This window comes from Musca autumnalis, unplaced genomic scaffold, assembly GCF_047663935.1.
Source record: "Musca autumnalis isolate F117 unplaced genomic scaffold, ASM4766393v1 scaffold_3, whole genome shotgun sequence".
Lineage (NCBI taxonomy): Eukaryota > Metazoa > Arthropoda > Insecta > Diptera > Muscidae > Musca > Musca autumnalis.
The window spans coordinates 71,328,990-71,350,583 of record NW_027411866.1 but is presented as its reverse complement, the minus strand read 5'-3'; the positions used below and the strand labels follow the sequence as shown (position 1 = coordinate 71,350,583).

Sequence of the window (21,594 nt, the reverse complement as noted above, 5' to 3'; positions counted from 1 at the left end):
TGCGCTTTTCTGCAGGAATATTTATAATATGTAACATTCTAACATATGTATATCTCCGCTTGTAATTGTTTTCCTGCGTTAAGATTTCCACTTCTTTAAAGTTGGGCGTGTGTCCTGTTAAGGAACAGTGAGCTGCTAAAACAGTTTTTTATTCCATAGGTTTATTTATGGCTCTTTGTTCGGTTTATGGCCATTTAGCCTAGTCTTAAGTTTTTTTTAATATAAAATAACATGTAACTAGCTCTACATTCCTCTTGAACCTAACACAGCATTCAATATGCATTTAAATGCTATTAGTTTCAATGTACTGAATAATGTTACAAAAAGAAACAATAGCGGTTAACACACATTAACCCACGTTAATTAACACAAAACAACAGCATAACATTTTGCAATGCAAATTTCGATTTTTTTAAATCTTAGACATTTGCATCTGTCGATCAATTAAACTACAATTGCTAAACGTTGCAAGCAAAGTCTAATGATGAAAATATGAGTGGCAATGTTATTGCCAGATGATTGAAGACTATAAACCTGGTAATTATTTATTAAACTTGAATATGATCTAAAGTCAAATGCAAATATCAGCAGCAACCACGAGAAAATCATACGGCTGAGATGCCAGTCAGTAGGTGATCAATGCAAAGATTTTAATATGTATGTATGTAACTTGAAATATTAAATCACACAAATGCTTAGGCGAAAAAGCTTTCACTCGTAGTGCACAAGCAACATTTTTGATGTCTTTGTAAATCATCATCAACATTTTGTTGAGTTTGTTTATCAAAATAAAATAAGAAAAAATAAAAACGGATGTTTGGCATTATTGCCAAATGATTAAACAATTAACGTCCACTTATTTAAATTAAAATTTTCCTCTTTTTTGCGAATCGGCGTAAACAAAATGATTTGTTAGACAAATCAAGCCTATGTTGTAACAAATGCCACATAAAAAAATATTTAGTCAACAATTTGACACCGAAAATGGCAGACAGAAACAACTCTGATGATTTTTATGAGCCTGCCAGTCAGTCACCTTAATTGCTATCAAACTTGAATAACTTAATCAAATCCTCTTGAAATAGCATTTGAAATAGCTTATTATTATTATTATTTTTTTTTTTTTTTTGAAAATATTAGATTTCAAACTGTCCAAACTTTGCCCACATTCGGCAGACCAAATCAATAGTAATCAAAAAGTGTTGCCATTGTTCAGATTCATGCAGATTTTTAACGCTATTTCTGAAGTGAAAAATACTGGTTTCTTCTGAGAGTGAATGAAAAATAAATGTTGGTGAGTTCTTTTTCTAATGAAATTGTAAAATTCCGAAATTTTTGTTGAAACTCAGGGGAAAAAATTCCTTGTTAAGTTTCACTCTGTGTAATTTGTTGAGTAAAGTTTTGTTAACCATATTCTCACACCGCAGTGTGATAGAATACCAAAAATGGCAAGACAGGTGTCCCGCCGTTTTTCCATATCTCATCAACTTGTGCGGTTATCGACCTCCAAACGTTTGATGTCAAACGGCATCATTTAGTCAGGATCATATCTTCCAAACCGTTAAGAAATCCGATTTACTCTCAGAGGCAACGTTGTAGCGCTTATCCTAAAGAACAAAACTTGTGAACGCATAAAATCCGTCAAACATCATCTGCAAGGTCAAAATCGGCAAGGTAAAATTTCTATTACAATTTTTTCTCGGGTTGTGGTGTATAGATACCAAAACCGATCAGAAATGATAGAAATTTAGCCTTGCTGATTTTGACTTTGCAGATGATGTTTGATGGATTTTATGTGTTCACAAGTTTTGTTCTTTAGGACAAGGGCTACAACGTTGCCTCTGAGAGTAAAACAAATTTCCTAACGGTTTGGAAGATATGATCCTGACTAAATGGTGCCTTTGACATCAAAGCCTCAAACTATAACCGACACGTGTCTTTTTTGGTCTTCTATCACGCTGCGGTATCAGAATATGGTTAATAATTTTCGTGTTGCATAGTGTTTTGTGTAACCCACCATGCCATTGCACAATGGTCCCAAATCCAAATTTTCTGGTCAAAACTATTTCAACGTCCATTTTGTATTGAAATTAATTATTATTTTTAATAAATTTGTACAAACAGCAATTCTTACGTTTTATCGACCAAAATGACCAAAAACTGCCAAAATTTGTTGAACAGGGTGGTCCCGTTGTGTGGGGTCTAAAGCACAACATTGACCTGTGTTAACAATTTTTGGTACGAAGGATTCATATCTTCCAAGAGGTCGAAATACCAAATTTCAGCCGAATCGGTCATAAAGTGTCGCTAAAATTCACAAAATATCTAAAATCGGACGGTACTTTTATGTGGGGGCTATGACAAAAAATGGACCTATTTTGAAAAAAACTTACACTTACTTGTTTTCTACACTCTGAAACCCTTAAATATGAATTTTAAGAAAAATCGGCTGATAGATGTAGGTATTACCGTTCTGTTTCAATTGGATACTACGTACAGTCACAACAGGTATTTACAAAAAATTCTCCCATCTTAAAATAGAAAAATCCACTTTATTTTAACTGTGGCAAATTTGAGCAAGAATTTATTTCTCAATTTATTAGTTCAGACCCCCACCTATCTTCCAAAATCAATTTGGAGGTGGACAAACTTGGACATTTTTTTAAAAGTTTAAATATATTTTAAACATATTTGTAAAAAATAATTTTTAATATATATATAAAAATTGATTTTATTACGCTAATTTTTCAAATTTTATCGCCCTTTTTGTAAATATTATGAAAGTACTCATTAACAGCTTCCCGATTCATAATAACTTTGGTCTCACATCTGTATATTTATGCAGCGACGCAATACAACAAAAATTGTATATTTTACAGCACAAAGTCCGTTTTATTTTTACATAAAAAAGTGTCAATTTTGGTACTGCGCCAATCAACAAATACTAACGTTATTTACAAAAACTAATTATTTTCAGATGACTTGAGGTGTTTTTTTATTATTCTGTGCAAAAAAAAGTTAAAATTGCGAAACTTCAAAAATAGGGTTTTGGCCAAAAATTTCCTAATTGAAACCTATGTGCATTGCTATCGAAAATGATATTGTTTCTCGATAATTTTTCAACTATTTTGCTCGAGAATGACACACGAGAATGAATAAAAAACGATTCATCCATAGCTTGTTGTTTATGCTATACGTAAAATGTATTTAAAAAATTCATATGGGAATTTTATACAAACAACATAAAACTATTTTTTAGAACAAAACAAGGCGTTAAGTTCGGCAGGGCGGAACTTTTTATACCCTCCACCACGACCTGTATTGAAGTGAATAGGAACAATTAGTTTAATTTCGTTTATGATAGTGGTAAACTTCCTTTGGGCAATATCGGCTAGACCAAAACCTGGATATTCTGGATTTGGATAGTTAACGAACATCTGAAGCACCGTTCTGTTGAGGCTGTATAAAACGTTGACCCTTACCGATAAATTTCTTGAGGAATGTTTTATAATTCAAGCCTAGACTAAATACCAAATTTCCGTTATTCCGGTTGAATAATGTGCTTAAAACTTTAAAAATAGCGAAAATTGGGGGTACTGTTCTATGGGCGCTATACAAAAACATGGAACAATACCGGAAAATTTCAGGTGGAAAGTTTTATACCACCAACGAAGACTAAATATAAAATTTCAGCCATTGCGGTGGGATATTGAGGCAACAACCTTCACAATACCGTTTGGGAGGGTGCCGTTTTCAGGGGGCTATATGAAAAGGACTTAATACCAAATATCAGCCGTTACGGTGGAAAATTAAATACCAAATTAAACCCATTTCGGTGAGATATTGAAAATACCGAAAATTGGGAGGCACCGTTCTATCGGGGCTATATGAAGGTGTAGACCTATACCGACAAATTTCAAGTGGAAAGTTTTATTCAATGAAGAATAAGTTCCATTTTTCAGCCATTTCGGTGGGATATTGAGGCCACAACCTTCAAAATACAGAAAATCGGGAGCTACTGTTCTATAGGGGCTATATGAAGACGTGGATTTATACCGACAAATTGCAGGTGAAAAGTTTTATACCACAAACAAATATCAGCCATTTGATCGGTGAATATATACATTCAACTCTACCACGGCAGTTCCACACGTGACTGGTACCCACATATGTAGGTCTGCATTAAACAGACTGGTGTGGACTGGAATAAGAAAGTTAATATCATACTTCCACTGCTGGTGCGATCATTGCTCAGTACGTTGTAACCATTACAATGCACCGGCGCGACCATGATATTCTTCCGACTAATGAAATCCACTATTTCCTATATTAAGTTTGAGTGCGGTGTGGTGTTATCGATATTAAACGATATATCCACCTAAACATCTCTATTTGCATATGACAGATGATAAGTACTTAACACCTGTTTAGTACTTAGCAGCTGTTTAGTACTTCACTGTTTAGGACTTTATTATTATTATTATTGCTTATTTTTAAGGATAGAAATGTAAAAGAAAATATAAGAAATACCGTTATATTTTATATAAATTGATGATGAGTTTCTAAATAAAGTCAGTCATTTTTAACAAGCCGACTTATTGGCTTAAAAGTAAAAAGTCTTTGTTCACTTACAGCACTATTAAGTGCTCAAAAAAATATAATTACCTTGGCACTTCTGAGTGCCGGTAAATACACAACCTTTTCCTTGCCAGTGGCGTTTTGAAGCGCCGGCAAAACTTGTCAGGCAGGTCCTAGCAGTTCACCACAAATAAAAGAAAAAAAAACACTAACCTTTTTCTACCTGGCGATCCTGCCTAATCAAGCAAGAATTGTCCTGGAAGAAACTTCCGCACCTGCAGCCATCAATCCGGGGCCACAGCGGCTTTCTTTGGAAGAATATTTTTCCCGGCAGCAAAGGCGTGCAGAAGAAAAACTCATTCGCATACCAATAACCGAAAAGCCAAAACATCGTAGAGCTGGTAAACTGGTGAGATTGTGAAAGAAACCTGCCGATTTAAAAGCGCGCATAAATTCAGAGCCACCACCACCATGGGAAACTTCATGCGAATTATGGCAACAAGTGGATGAAATACAAAAACAGATGCCACAAAAACCAAAGCTGATCCATTAAAACATCAACACAAAAAGAATATTATTAGCATGCATTTATTTTAAATTTATTAAAAATACACTTATGTCCTGATAAATACTCATTTAATGAATTTATAACAACACAAAGCTATTTATATTACTGGAATTAAAACTATTTAATAAATATACACAAAACTATGCAAGAAGAGAGAGAAAAGTAAACAATGATGATTGCAAAGCTAAACGTCAAAGTTAGTTATTTGAATACCTATTATGAATACCAAATACTCATATGTAGTACAAGGTTGATATACTATAAGAACTTAAGGAGACTTTAAACTATAAAATACGCAGATAATATTAGGGAAGTTCACATCCATCAATTAATCGAAAATAAATAAAAATATTAAAATTTATGCCAATTCATATAATTTAATAATTAAATGGAGAATATAAATCAGTATATTGCAGAATTGGATAACACTGTGTAACATTTTTGAGACAATCGCGTGCAAACAACTTCTGTCCAGAATTTTATGAAAGTAGAGGACCAATAGGCAAAAACCATATTTGGGTTTTGTTTTCTTAGATCGGGTTCGGTTTTTATGGCCTCATCTAATCATGGTTAAATATCGAATTTTTAAAATAAATCGGGGCTGTATCTCTGAAACCAGTACGAATCTTGTTTTGACATCTGCAGCAAACTTGTAGATATGAGCCAGAAGAAAATATTTGGAGGACTAGTGAACTCGAAAAACTGCACTTATTGTCTCAAATTGTATAATATATCTAAAAATTCTATAATTTGTGTAAATTTCTCAGCGTATCTCCCAAACTGTTAAATTTTTCTTAAAGTTACCTTTGAGAAAATATTCTCTGGAATGTAATGCCAAACTCTTCAGAACATTGCATCGTTGTAAAATGCCTCTTTAGGCTTGTTTATAGCAAATTCTTCAACAACAATTTGGTAAATATTTCGATAACTCATTGAAATCCCCAACATGAGAATAAACAGCCTGTGTGAACATTGTTTGAAATAAGTTTTGAAAAAGGTATGTTATGAAATACCTCTTAAACAACATGAAATAACCATTATAGAGTTTCAGAATGTTCTGAAGAATTGATGTTCACATTATTTGGAATATTTTTAGAATGATTACTTAGTTCAACTCCCAACAGATTAGTTGCTGCTGACCGGAATTTCAGAAATTATGTTAATTTTTCTATATTTTAACTAATTTGATGCGCTAGATGCAGCTTTTCTTAGTTATCTGTTTGACACATACGCTCTACTACTTTATGGCTACAATATTGCCAAAGACTGCAAAGCAGAATTCTTATTAGTTTCGGAGATTACTGGAAAAAAGGCTAATTTTAGGTCGGTTTAGATTAGGCCATAAAATCTAAACCCGATCTAAGAACACAAAACCCAATTAAGGTTTTTGTAGTCTTAATATGTACTTTCAGAAAATGCCCATAAGAAGTTGTTTGCTTTTCCAGTGTTGCACAGTGTAATTTAAAGATAAACTTAAAGAAAAGTATAAATAAGGTTTTTAGAAAACAGTATATAGATGATAAGCTTAGTAAGATTAACAGCTTGAAAACTGAATTTTATAATTTGATTGAAGGTGTAGATATAAAAGAATTGCCCATTCTAAAATTAAAATTTGAAGAACTTTACGAAGAAGTGGAGAATATTTTAAAGAAATTAAAAGTTAAAGAAGAAGTTTCACAGGAAGAAAGTATACTAGATATGGCCGTGTTCGATATATCGACTGTAGGAAAAAACCTACAGGTGTTCAAAGGTGAATTCAAGTATTTGGAAGAATTTATAGCACAATCAGAATTGCTACATGAATTATTAAAAGAAGATGACAAAGAGATTTTCGTTAAATATGTCTATAATTTCAAGCTTTCGAGTGAGGTACGGTGTACTTTAGGCCGAGCAAATAGACCGCATACCTTCGCGGATGTAAAAAAACTATTAATAGATGCATATCCGAATCCTAAAACACTACAACAAGTATTGTCCGAACTAGGTATAACTAACCAGGGGGACTTGTCCGTTTCGGAATTTAGAGAGAAAATAACAGAATTATCAAACCAACTAAGTATGTTCCAGATAAATAGTTTAGCTAAACCATCAGCTGAAACAAAAGATGCAATTTATAAAACAAGCGAAAATCTAGCACTCAACGTCTTCATGAAAGGAGCAAATGACACGTACAAAACAATATTGTTGGCAAATCCACCACAAACATTGAACGAGGCTACGCAAAGATGTATGACCGCAGAGAAGACGTTCGATATTCGAGACAAGAATCTATTTCCAATTAATAAAAGAGACTATAACCATAATTATCGTAGATATTCTGGCACAAATAATAGATATAATCGTGGCAACAGAAACAATAACTTTAACAGATATAGTTATAATAGTAACAAAGGTCAGAATAATTATAACAGGCATATAAATCAAAATGAAATAAATAATACTGGGCATAGTAACAATTCACCCAATAGATATGGCAACTACAACAATTATCAGAACAAAACCGGAAACAACTTTTATAGGAAAAACCAAGAGCAGGATAAACACTTCCAAAGATCATACAATCATATCCAACAGAATAGGAATAACAATGAATTTAGAACTTTTTCTTATGAAGATCAGGGAAACTGCGAAGGCCGGATGACAGAAGATGTTGTCCACGAAGGCCAGGAATAAGAATTTGCAATATCACATTCAAATCAAGTGCATACTTAACATTGGAAATCAATTATATATAATATAATTGATATATAATATAATTTCTTATTGATACTGGAGCTGATGTATCAATCTGTAAGAATCTTAATTTTAGGAATATAAACATAAAAGAAACTGCAAGATTATCTGGGATCACAGAAAAGGCAGTATATTGTTTAGGAACTTCTGAATTAAATTTATCAATTGAATCTGAAATACTAAGTCATAAGTTTTATGTAGTCAAAAATGATTTTCCAATTCCTACTGATGGAATAATAGGACGAGATGTCTTAACTAAATACATGTCAAAAATTGATTTTGAAACCTTCACCGTATCTTTTACGATAAATGAAAACGACATAACGATGCCATTAAACACAAAACCACTCAAAAATAAAATAATCGTACCTGCTAGATCAGAAATTATAGCTCCCGTTGATTTAGAGGTTGAGGAAGATAGTGTAATACTTAATAACGAGGTTGTAAGCGGAGTTTTCATTGCGAATTGTGTAATACCAAAACGTGGTATGAAACACATAAAACTTCTAAATACAACTCATAAACCGGTTAAGTTAGACGAACTGAATTTCAAAATACATAGGTTAGAAGACTACAATATACATTTTTCTAACAATGTTCAGACAAAATGTGAAGAACGATTAAGAAGATTATTAAATAGCTTAGACATAGGATCAAATGACCCGTACGCAAGAAATGCCATCACATCTATAATAACAGAATTTCAGGACATTTTCCATTTACCGTATGAAAAGCTAAGTGTTAATAATTTTTACGAGCAACAGATTCAGACAATCGATGATACTCCAGTTTACATAAAAAATTACAGACTACCAGAGGCACATCTGATGGAGATTAATAATCAAGTCGAAAAACTTCTTGAAGATGACATTATAGAAGATTCCATCAGCCCTTATAATTCACCACTGCTAATTGTACCAAAAAAAGTCGACAGACGATAATAAGAAATGGCGTTTAGTTGTAGACTTCAGAAAGTTGAACAATAAAATTGTCAATGACAAGTTCCCATTAACAAGGATCGAAGATGTCCTTGATAGATTAGGAAGAGCTAAGTATTTTACAACGTTGGATATGACAAGTTCGTTCCACCAAATCAATTTGAGAAAGGAATCCCGTCCTTTAACAGCATTTTCAACGAGACAAGGACATTATCAGTTTAAAAGACTGCCATTCGGACTGAAAATATCTTCAAATAGTTTTTAAAGAATGTTGACTATTGCATTAACAGGAATGGATGCTGCCGCATTTCTCTATGTTGATGACATTATCGTATTTGGATGCAGTTTAAATCACCACAATCAAAATTTGATTAATGTCTTCCGAAGATTAAGAAAATTTAACCTTTAACTAAATGCCAATAAATGCTGTTTTCTTAAACCAGAGGTGGTCTACCTTGGACACCTTATTACGGACAAGGGTGTTAAAACAGACCCAGCCAAGAATGAGATAATAAGAAACTATCCCGTACCCACAAACGCCGATGAAGCAAGACGTTTTGTAGCTTTTTGTAATTACTACAGGCGTTTTATACCTAATTTTGCTGATATTGCAAGAAGTCTAAATGCCTTATCAAAAAAAGAGAGAATTTGAATGGAGCAATGATTGCCAAAAATCATTTGAAACATTAAAAGCTAAATTATTAAAACCTCCCATTCTTCAATATCCTGATTTCTCGAAAAGATTTTTACTGACAACAGACGCATCGAACTATGCACTTGGTGCAGCACTGTCGCAAGGAGAAATTGGGTCTGACTTACCAATATCCTACGCTAGTGCAACATTAACGAAACATGATTTAAATAAACCAATAATCGAAAAGGAATTATTGGCAATTCATTGGGGAATTAATTTTTTTAGACCATACCTTTATGGTAGACGATTTACAGTAATCACTGATCATAGGCCTCTTGTTTCGTTATTTTCCCATAGTAATCCTTCATCAAAATTAACTAGAATAAGGATGGATCTATGTGATTATGATTTTGAAATAATATACAAGAAAGGACGAATGAATACGAACGCAGATGCGTTGTCAAGAATACGATTGAATATTGAAAACTTAAAAGCAATGATACCAATAAGAAGTGAAGAGAAACGAATGTTGGCGATAACAAGGAGCATGAACAAAAATATAGAGAGTGAAGTTACAAATATACAAAAAACTGATACAGGACGTAAACCTGACCAAATTTTCATTTGGGATTGTACTTCTAATTCGGACATAAGGAACATAAAGAAAATAACATTTATTCCTGAAGAAGAAAATGTTAAACCACATATAAAATTACTTAAAGATAAAGTAATAGTATTTTGCAGCGATAATCCATCTGACTTAGAAAAGACTTTGGAGAAGCTGTCTATTACAATGTTCAGATCGGGAACAACTACAATAGCATTACATAGAAGCGATAAAATATTTGAAGTTATAAATATTGAACACTTCAAAAGAAAATTTAATGCCATACAATTACAAATAAAAGAAAAACTTCACATTATCCTATATACCGATCCAAAAAGAATAACGGACAAAAATATGCAATTAAAATTAATATATGAATACCACAACTCTATACATGGAGGGCACCTTGGAGTTAGAAAAACTATTCTAAAATTAAAACAAAGGTACATATGGAAAAATATGACCAAAATGACAAAACAATACGTTACAAATTGCCCTGAATGTAGACATAACAAACAAACGAAACACACTAAAGAAAAATTTACAATAACTGACACACCAAATTCAAGTTTTGAAACCATATCCATAGACACAGTAGGTCCCCTCCGAATGTCCAATAATTATCGATATATCCTCACACTACAATGTGATTTGACAAAATATATAGTCGCCTTCCCAATGGAAACGAAAGATGCAAAAACAGTTGCAAAAACGTTGGTAGAGAATTTCATATTAACTTATGGCACATTCAAAAAACTAAAATCGGACAAGGGTACAGAATTTACAAATCATTTAATGAGTGAGATATGTAATTTTCTCAAAATTAAACAAACATTTAGTACACCGTATCATCACGAATCCTTAGGCTCAATAGAACGGAACCATAGAGTTTTGAACGAATTTATCTTAAGCTATTGCAAAGACGACGAATGGCACGTTTGGATACCATATTTCGCATTTGCCTACAATACAACGCCACATGTAGATACAGGCTATTCTCCCTATGAACTGATATTCGGAAAACTTCCTTCATTGCCCAATAAAAAAATTGATAATATTAGACCATTTTATAATGTTGACGATTACGTCGCCGAATTAAAGAAAAGATTAAAATTTTCTCTACTTAAAGCTAAAGATTTTTTAGAAAAATCGAAAATAAAAAGATTTAGTCAGCAAAACAAGTTTAATCCTCTTAACATAGAAAAAGGTGACCTTGTACTATTGAGGATCATTAATAGAAAAAAGTACCAAGCGCCATATCAAGGGCCTTATAAAGTCGTGGAAAGAAATGGAGTCAATTCTTTAATATCTATCGATGGCAAATTGTATCACAATAATTTACTTAAGAAATGGAGTATGGTGTAATGTACATTGTAATCAAAAATATGTAATTTTATATGAAATGTAAATTTATGAAAATTTTTATTATATGTATGCTTTTTTTTATAAATATAACAAATCAAATCTATAAATACTTAATAATTTTTATAAATATAAAAATTATTCTTTTAAAGGGTGAGGGTGTGGTGTTATCGATATTAAACGATGATAAGTACTTAACACCTGTTTAGTACTTAGCAGCTGTTTAGTACTTCACTGTTTAGGACTTTATTATTATTATTGTTGCTTATTTTTAAGGATAGATATGTAAAAGAAAATATAAGAAATACCGTTATATTTTATATAAATTGATGATGAGTTTCTAAATAAAGTCAGTCATTTTTAACAAGCCGACTTATTGGCTTAAAAGTAAAAAGTCTTTGTTCACTTACAGCACTATTAAGTGCTAAAAAAATATTATTACCTTGGCACTTCTGAGTGCCGGTAAATACACAACCTTTTCCTTGCCAGTGGCGTTTTGAAGCGCCGGCAAAACTTGTTAGGCAGGTCCTAGCAGTTCACCACAAATAAAAGAAAAAAAACACTAACCTTTTTCTACAGCGGTAGATGTGACTGTGACAAACCGAGCACATCCACATTGGTCCTGGGTTTTCCTCCATCTCGGCATGAACCAAACGAATCTGGAGCAGGCATTCCGGCATCGAAGAACCCATCGCAGACGGATTGGTGTAAAACTGGTACTCTTCTTTTTCATTTGCGAATAAAATCGTGCAAATCGGAGCTGTGGTTTCGGATCATTGTGAAATGTTTGGCACGGCCTCTAATACAACGGTTAATTTTTTTGGGGGACAAGTCCCTACTTTATGTGGGTCTACGTCAGGGATACTTCCAGACACTCTTGCATATCACCAAAGTTTGAGTGTGGTGAATGCGGATGTGACAAACTGAACACATCTATATTGGTCCTGAGTTTTCCTCTGTCCCGTCAGGACCAAAACAAACGATACAAATAAAAACATTCGTACACTGAGGTGTAACCGGGTAATTCCGCTATAGAAAAACCCGTGGTCGTGCATTTTTCAAATGCAGTGTGATTTTCCACTGACAAGAGTTTTTAGTGCAGTCTTCAGAAGTTATGAGTTTGCGTTTGAACGCTAACATGATAATATTTTGGGTCAAGCTGGTTTTTGACAGAATAAAGTACATATAAATAATCTTGATCAGGATAACATTCTGAGTCGATATAGGCATATCCGTCCGTCTCTTCGTATGTTTTAAACACTCTAGCATCCACATTATTTGTCAACATAGATCGTACCAAAAATTGTCAACATAGATCCATGTTTTTGTATAGTCCCCATACAACGGTACCTTCCGATATTCGGTATTTTTGAGGATTTTAGCTTCATTTTTGGACCGAACTACCTGTAATTTGGCATTCGAGGTTTCCAATGGTCACAAACCTACTCCACCAAAAATTGTCAATATAGGACCATGTTTTGATATAGCCCCCATATAACGGTACCTCCCGATTTCCGGTATTTTGAGAATTTGTTGTTGACCGAACTATCTGTAATTTGACATTTGATGTTCCCAGTGGTCACTACACTTCTCCACAACAATTAAGGTTCATGATTTGGTATAGCCCCCACATAACGGTATCACCCGATTTTCGGTATTTTGAGAAATTTTTGTTGACCGAACTATCTGTAATTTGACATTCCATGTTCCCAGTGCTCAAAACACTTCTTCAAAATATTGTCAATATACATAGATCCATGTTTTTGTATAGGCCCCAAATAACGATACCTTCCGATTTGCGGTATTTTCAGAATTTTATCTATATTTACTGACCGAACTACTTGTACTCTGACATTAGAGGTTGCCAGTATTCACAACACTTCTCCACAAAAAAGTATCGGTCTATGTTTTACTATAGGCCCCATATAGCGAAACCTCTTGATATTCGGTATTTTTAGAATTTTTTGGTGACCGAAATATTTGTAATTTATCATTTGAGGTTCCCAGTGGTCACTACATTTCCGCATAAAAATTTGTCACTATAGGTCCAGACTCCATATAACTATACCTCCCGATTTTCGGTATTTTTAGAATTTTAGTTGCATTCATTGACCAAATATCTGTAATTTGACATTTGAGGTTTCCAGTGGTCACAACAACTCTCCACGAAAAACGTTCAATATAGGTCCATGTTTTTGTATAGGCCCCATATAACGGTACCTTCCCATTTGCGTTAGTTTCAGCATTTTTGCTACGTTTTTTGACCGAACTACCTGCACTTTGACATTTGAGATTCCCAGTGGTCACAAAATTTATCCACTTAAAATTATGGACTGGAAAGAAACATAATTATAAAATTTTAGTTCGGAACATTTTATGGTAGAGGGTATACAAAATTCGGCCCGGTCGAACTTAATGTTTTTACTTGTTATTTGTAGTTTTACCCGTTAGAGTCGTTTGTGATCCTTTGATATAGTTCCCACGTATATTTTCGGCTGCGCGCTATTTATGTCCAATTTCGATGAAATTCGGAATGTGTGACGGAAATGGGTCCAGAAATAAATTAGCCAAATTATATGGAAATCAGTTGAGATTGCATATAACTCCTATATGTATATATTTAGGCTGATTGGAGGTATTTTATGCACTCAACATGATATATCCATGTATGTATGGTATCATATACCACGCCCCACTTTGTTCCTTTTCTTACGGTTTTGAAAACGAATAACTAATTGGCCAAAAAAAAGTGTGCTACTTAGAGCCATTCAACTTAATGAAGTCAAAAACTACTTTATTGGTTTCCAAAAAAATTAGCACAAAATTTGCATAAAAGTTGGACATCATTTCTTGGACTATTGCAAACCCGTTAAAAGTGCATAAAATTCATTGAAATGATTATAAACAAAACATTATTAATTTTTCGGCTTCACTACCAATCAACCACACTAACCACATCTGAATCTTATAACGTCAACTAAAGTGAAATTTAACGATCTTCGAATACTAAAAAGACTTAATAACTAAATTGTCATCGTTCATTAAGAAACATCTTGGAACAGACGACCAACACAAACCAAACAAAAAATAACTCCATGACAACTGCATTGATTGCATTTAAGCAAAAAAAGATGAAGTGTTAATATCGTTGACACAAACATTTCGAAAAGCAAACGCAATTTAAACCACTTTAAATCTTTTTTTGCCAATAAAAATGCAAATAATCATCGTAACAATCAATAAACCCCACCTTGTCTCCCCCTCTGCAGTTTGACACCATCACATTGCTTACCTTCGATTTTGATACCATGTCTTAACCTGACAATCGCTCAATTCCAATTTATTAGCCAATTCCATACGATCCTGGACACTCAAATATTTCTGACGTTCGAATGACTTTTCCAATGTCTGCAATTGATGATCGGTGAATGCGGTGCGTGCCTTGCGTTGTTTTTTACTTAAGCCCATAAGATTGTCATTACTCTTAATGCTGTTGCCATCATCATCTTTGGCACCTGTAAACGAGAGGAAGATGAGAAGCAAAATATGTTAATAAGAAGAAAAGTAATGTTAAACATTGTTCCTAGGTATGTATGTGTGAGTTTAATATTTTAAGAAGATTTATTTTTTATTAAATACTCTTTTTTATTTGTTTTGGTTTGGAATGAAAATTATTTCCAAACCCGTTATATATTGATTAACTACGACTTTTTGTATAGCTTCTTAATCTCGGCTATGCACCATCCAATTCGTTAAAAAAGAATCAAATCTAAATTAACTACCACAATTAAAGCACCCACGGCGTCGCACAATGTCGCGAGTTCATATTAACTGTGTTGTCGTAGGTGTATCAATTTTGGTACACGTACCTATTATTGACTTACAATCTTCAGGACAAAAAATTGGGTTGGTCGGTCCACGTTTTGATATAGCCCCCATTGAACCGTACCTCCCGATTCTCGGTATTTTGAATGTTTTAGACACAATTACCAACCGAAAGTATTCAAATGTTGTGGTTAGTCTTCGGCAGAGGTATCAAACAATCCAACAGAGAGTTGTGGGCTTAGGTCCACGTTTTGATATAGCTCCCATACAACGGTACCTCCCGATTATCGGTATTTGGAAAATTTTAGCCTTATTATTACACCGAAATTGCTGAAATTTGGTATTTAGTCTTCGTAGGGCGCATTATACCTTCACCTTGAAATTTGTCTGCATAGGTCCACGCCTTCATATAGCCCCCACAGGACGGTACCTCCCGATTTTCGGTATTTTGGAGGTTTTAGCCTGATTATCACACCGAAATGGCTGAAAATTGGTATTAAGTCTCCGTTGGGGGACTTATAACCTTCCACCAGCAATATGTCGGTATAGGCCCTCGTCTTCCTATAGCCCCATAGAACCGTGCCTCCTCACTTTCGATATTTTGAGTGTTGTGACCTTAATATCCAGCCGAAATGACTGAAATTTGGTGTTTAGTCTTCAAATTGTTTGTGAGCATATAATATATCAAACTCTTGACTCTGTATATGAGAAATTTCCTTTAAAAAAAATTTTTGGCCGATTAGTGGTCAAAAAAGCGGTACATTTTTTGTAAAAAATCGAATTTGTTAAAAAAGGGGGTATCCTCTCAGTGAGGTGGTCGCTGAAAAAGAGAAATGACACATTCGTCTGCAAACCTCTGCAGCTGGGACCTTTATATATTTAAAGTACTCACTTTTTACTACTCATACAACAAAAAATATCGATATACACTTTTATACAATTTTTTTCCCACTCCACTCAATTTAAAATTTGCTTCAGGAAATTAAAAAACCTAGTAATACATGTTTGGGTAAATGTAAACACCATATGATTAATATTTACATGCAAACAAAAGTGTAGGCAAGTTTAAAACATCCCAAGAGAACTTAGCAACCATTTTTGCAGCGACCATTACTTTTAAATTTTAAATATTAACGCATAATATAATTTATTAATTTTAGAAAAAAAAAAAACAAAAATACGTATTAACTAAAATTGTCGGATTTAAATCCTCATATAGCAAAAACTACTTCACGTATCATTACCAAAATTCAGATTCTTCTTAATAAATATGTTTTCTATCACTCCCCATCAATAAATTTGTTCACCGAAGTATTTAGTTTTTACCATTTTTGGCCACGGTCGTGACACTGTGCGTCGGGTTCTATGCACCGGATTGATTCGGAGATACATTTATCCAACGGTGGCAATAGATCCCGCAATGCCTGCTCCGACCTCTTTAGATAAATACCCTTGTCCGTGGATCAGTTCATTTTGCCTTATCTCATATACTATGTATAATGGATGTAGGAAATGGGTGAACTTCCAAGACGCCTCCAGTACTACTGCGATAGGAGTTATGTTGTTTTTGTAACAAAGCAAGTTGTTCAATCGTGTATTATTTCAGTTATCAGGTTCTGTTTCCTCTGTATCCAGACTCAAAAATTCTGCAAATGGAACTGGTTGCATCCATAAAGAATCAGGAGACAGGTGGGTAGGGTTAGTTTGCCAGCTAAACAAATGCAGCGTGTCGTGTGGTCCAAATCCACATGCCGGGCATGTGCTGGGCATGAATTCGGGCCCAATACGAATTGAGGTGGTCGCATCGTCTGGATCTTAACAAGTGGTGAGCCAATATGAATTGTCGGACAACTAATTGATATGAGAGAAGACTCAATTCCCCTTCGGCGATGTTGTGGGGAATATGTATGTATGTATGTATGATGTTGCAGACGTCATCCGAGACACGCCGTGTTAGAGACGTTGGATACTCAAGTAACTATGTATATGTGTGTCCGACTCTGCTGGGTACCGGGTCACTGTGACATTGTGGGAAACGAGAAGGCAGATGAATTGGCAAGACACGGATCTCAATCAACAAGTCAAGCTATCACTGTTTCTATTAAACCACCCATATGTCAGGTTTTCGGAAGGTGGAGACGTTCTTTGAAGAACAGGCCAAGGAACTATGGCATAATGAACCAAGGTGCAACGTGTCAAGGGCCATTTGGCCGAATCTTTCAACAAAGAGAACAACTTCGCTTTTAAGTCTGAGTAAATCAGAAATCAGGGTATTGACGGGAGTCATTACCGGCCATTGCTACATCCGAGCTTTTATCGGCAAATGGCAGGATGATGGAGTGGACTATTGCAGGCTCTGTGAAGATGAGGAGGAAACGGAGAGGATCGAGCATATTCTATGTCGTTGCCCGATGTTAACTCAAAAGCGGTATAGACTAACAGGAGTACGCTTTCCTCCAAGCTTAACCTTCTACTCAAACATGGAACCAACAATCATAAACAACATCATTAAAAATCTGTTGTGGCTGGGACGGCGCGACCCATAAGCGTAACTACTTCTCTGACAGTTTTTTCCACCATCGCCAAAAACCACCCTCTCTGTCTTTATTACATCTTCATTATTTCTTATAATTAATTCTTTGATTATTATTCTCCAAACCACACCCCCTTTTTTCTTTATTCTTCTCTCTTTTCTCTTCTCTTTTCAGGTAATTCTGAACCTCCTTTTTCTTTATGGATGATCACAATGGACCGAAAGGTCTCCGAGTGGCGTAGTCAATATACATATATATTGACTACACATCCCCAAACCTAACCTAACCTAACCATGTATATGTGTGAAGGTCAGTTTGTAGAATTCAGAAATAAGAAGTCCAAGACCCCTAGAGTGAAACAGGGAGTTCCCGAGGCGGGTTGACATCTCCGGAACTGTTAATTTCTGAAATTCTGATGATTTTACGATCCTGGCGTCGGGTCCTGTCGTCGATGTCATATTTGATAGGTTTAATATCTACATAGCTGGCTTAGTGCAGTTAAATTAAAATATCCACCGTTTAATGATAGCGCTACACAGGGAAAAAATTTTCTAACCTGCCAGAATGCCGTCCTGAGGCCTGACACCAGTGGACAATCTTCATGCGGATACGACGATTTTACCGGTACATTTGCACAACAAGATTTTATCGATGCAGTGTTATCGCCGCGAGCATCCCTGCCTCGATTTAGTGGACAGGCTTCCCCCGTCTAGGCACGTCTCGAGACATGTTCATGATTTGGAGAGAGAGGTCCAAAGATATAAACGAGAACCTCTTATCAACAACAGGCAGCATTAACCCACTTAGCGCCAGATTTTTTTTGGAAAATTTAAAATTTTTTTATTGAATTCAGTTTTATTTTAATTTTTATGTATTTTTTAATAAATAACTTTTTTTCTTAAAACTTATAGTTTTTCCGGAATCGGGTGTCCGTTAAAACGGACAGTGGCAAAATCCACTACTGTAAATTTGTATGGGAAATTGGAGTTTTTTCCAAATATGTATAAAGTAAACTTAATTTTTAGTCGTACGTATAAAGCCAACTGTTTTATATTTTTAAAGACATTTTCTATCTTCTTCATTTTATAAAATATTTTCCATCGTACGCCCAAATTCCCATACAAATTTACGGAAGTGGATTTTGCCACTGCCCGTTTAAACGGACAGCTAACTTTGCAGTGTAATACAGAATAATTCTTGCTTTGTATTCACAATTTATGTTTTTAGAATAATACTTTTACATCTTTTCTAACTAATCTCTGCGTTGTATAAATGTAACTTGTACTTAAGTGTTTTTAACCATTGTAAGAAAATAAAAAATCACTTCACGAAAAGAGTTATTTTTGTGACCGAACCGCGAAAAACCACGCAGGTCAAATGTCAATTTATGAACGGAAATGACAAACATGAGCAAACAATTATAAAATACAAAAAACCCCGCAATAAAACAAGTATCTAACTGATTTTTAACTGCATTTTTGTGCACATTTTTTGCTGGCGTTTAAACGACCAGTGGCTTTAAGTGGGTTAAATAGCATTCACACTTATGCAGTGGCACAGGTAGTACAGCCGTACAGTGTGAATGCCATACTCGAAAACCAACCCCCACCCATCGCAACAGAAGAACGCCGGCAAACACGAGGGGTTTTAGCCCAGTTAAGATCCGGGCGATCAATTCATTTTGGGCACGAATGATGGCACGACAACCAACACATGCCCTGCATGTGTATTGAGAACACGCTGCATTTGGTCCATTTTAACCACTAACTACACCAAGATGTTGGGTCTGACTATCGATAGCATTTTTCGTCGCAAGCCACAGTTATTTGCGACAAAATCAGAAGTAGGAGCAAAGTTTAGAGTGGGGCAATTTAGTTCTCGGAGCGGATCGATCATTCTAGCTCCTCTTCCCAAAATGACCTATTTCTTTAATAAAGTTTAATACTTCCAAATAGTTCCGAGACAGAAATAGTTCAAAAAATCTTTCTCTTTCATCTTTCTTTTTGTTCCAAATAATCCCGAGACCGAAATAGTTGGCAAGTAATGCAGAGATGGACAATTGTCCACTGCCTAGCTCATCCCCATGTTAAAATAGTTAGTTGGCGTAATGGAAAATAACCACTTGTGGTTATTATTAAACTACTTTTAAACTAATTTCTTTCCCCGCAGGGATCAGCCACCACGGACCCCGCGGGCGCTTGCTGTGTGCACAAACACAATCTCACGTGTGGTGAGTTTCAATCTTACTCTCACCACCGATCGTTTCTAACAAGAAATAAACAGGCAGTGGTTGCAGAGACAGGGAGAATAACTCTCGTGCATGTAACTCACACAAACAGAACTTTTGCTTGGCTGACCCTGATTTACTGCAGGTATCGGCACTAATACAAACGCATTGTTTGCGGTCTCACATATACGACTATCTCTCTTTCCACAAACAGCGTGTGCGTTAATGCATTGCTAAAATTAAACATTATTGAAACAAGCGACAATAGAACCTTCTTCATTGACTTCTGAACGAAAACTGAGTGGTGGTTGTTCTGTTGTTATCAAGGGCATGTGTGCCCTTTTTTGCCGGATGCTGATTTAATGCCTTACTTTCTTACTCATTGCATAACAAGTAACAACCCTGCGGGAAAATAAATTTGTTTCAAAATAGTTTATAACTAGTTTAAAAACAAGTAAGAAAAGTCTATAGTCGGACGGAGCCGACCATGGGATACCCTATACCACTATCCCTGGACAATCGCTCTCCACGGAACTTCTTTTCAATGATTGTGAAAATTGAATTATCAAAAATATCAGAGATGTAATGTATAATACTTATGACCAAAACCAAAAAGTTATCTAGCATGACAAAGACATTTTTGTAGCAGGAAAAGAAAATTTAGTTCACATAAAATGTTATGAAACCCACTTATGTAGTACTACTACTTCCGTTGTCTAACCGCTATGTTATTGAAATTTTTACCAATTTCACACAAAAGTTTCAGTCCATTTAACCCGCTAAGTATTATCTGATCTTCACGTTGGTTTGTACGCTTCTTCTTCATCATAAACTCAAACTTTGTTTACAATTTTGCGGGTTATTATTTTGACCTACAGAGACGCTACAAAATTGGTTATAATTTTGTTTTTGGTCCATTTCATCCCTTGAATATTTCACGATCATCACCAAAAACTAATCATTTCTATTCAGGCCCGTTGGCCCCTTAAAAAATTCGTTACAATCGGTCCATAATTGCGGCCTTAAGCTTGTTTACAATTTTTAATGGACGGACACACATCGCTAAATCGCTTTATCTCGTCGAGATATGAATTTTGGTATACCAAATGTAGCATGGGATAAAAATGTGGTTCTCTACACAGAACCTATTATATATAAGGCAGTAGGCCCGTTATCGAGCAAACACTTTATTGTAATTTACATCAGAGGAAAGGTCAGTATTTTTTCCATATATAGGCTACTTTGAAAAATATATATGTCCTCAAGGAATTAAAATATCGACCAAAAATAAAATTGTTATATTTTTCATACAAAAGTAATGGTCCATTTCACCCGCTAAAGAATATCAGATCATCATTCAAAATTCTAGGCATCTTTTTCGACCTATACTCTTACCCGGTGCAAAATTTCGTGACTATTGATGTATAATTGCGACTTCTAGCGAGTTTATTATTACACTACAAACAAATGACGGGATATATTAGGCTGTAACTCTGTTATCTGATCATGCACATCAACATAATTGGCATCAATTGAAAGGTCAAGCGTTCCACTTTCAAGTATATCCCACTTGTCCGGAATGTCACTT

At 34.8% G+C, this 21,594-nt stretch overlaps 1 protein-coding gene across 1 annotated transcript in view; it reads right to left on the bottom strand.

The window, feature by feature from the left end:
• Positions 1 to 21,594, bottom strand: part of LOC141400121 (uncharacterized) — a 101,249-nt gene that overhangs the window by 6,373 nt on the left and 73,282 nt on the right. Inside the window, exon 2 of the mRNA XM_073979565.1 lies at positions 14,713 to 14,935. Coding sequence (XP_073835666.1) covers positions 14,713 to 14,935 — 223 coding nt within the window. The remainder of the gene's footprint in view (positions 1 to 14,712; positions 14,936 to 21,594) is intronic.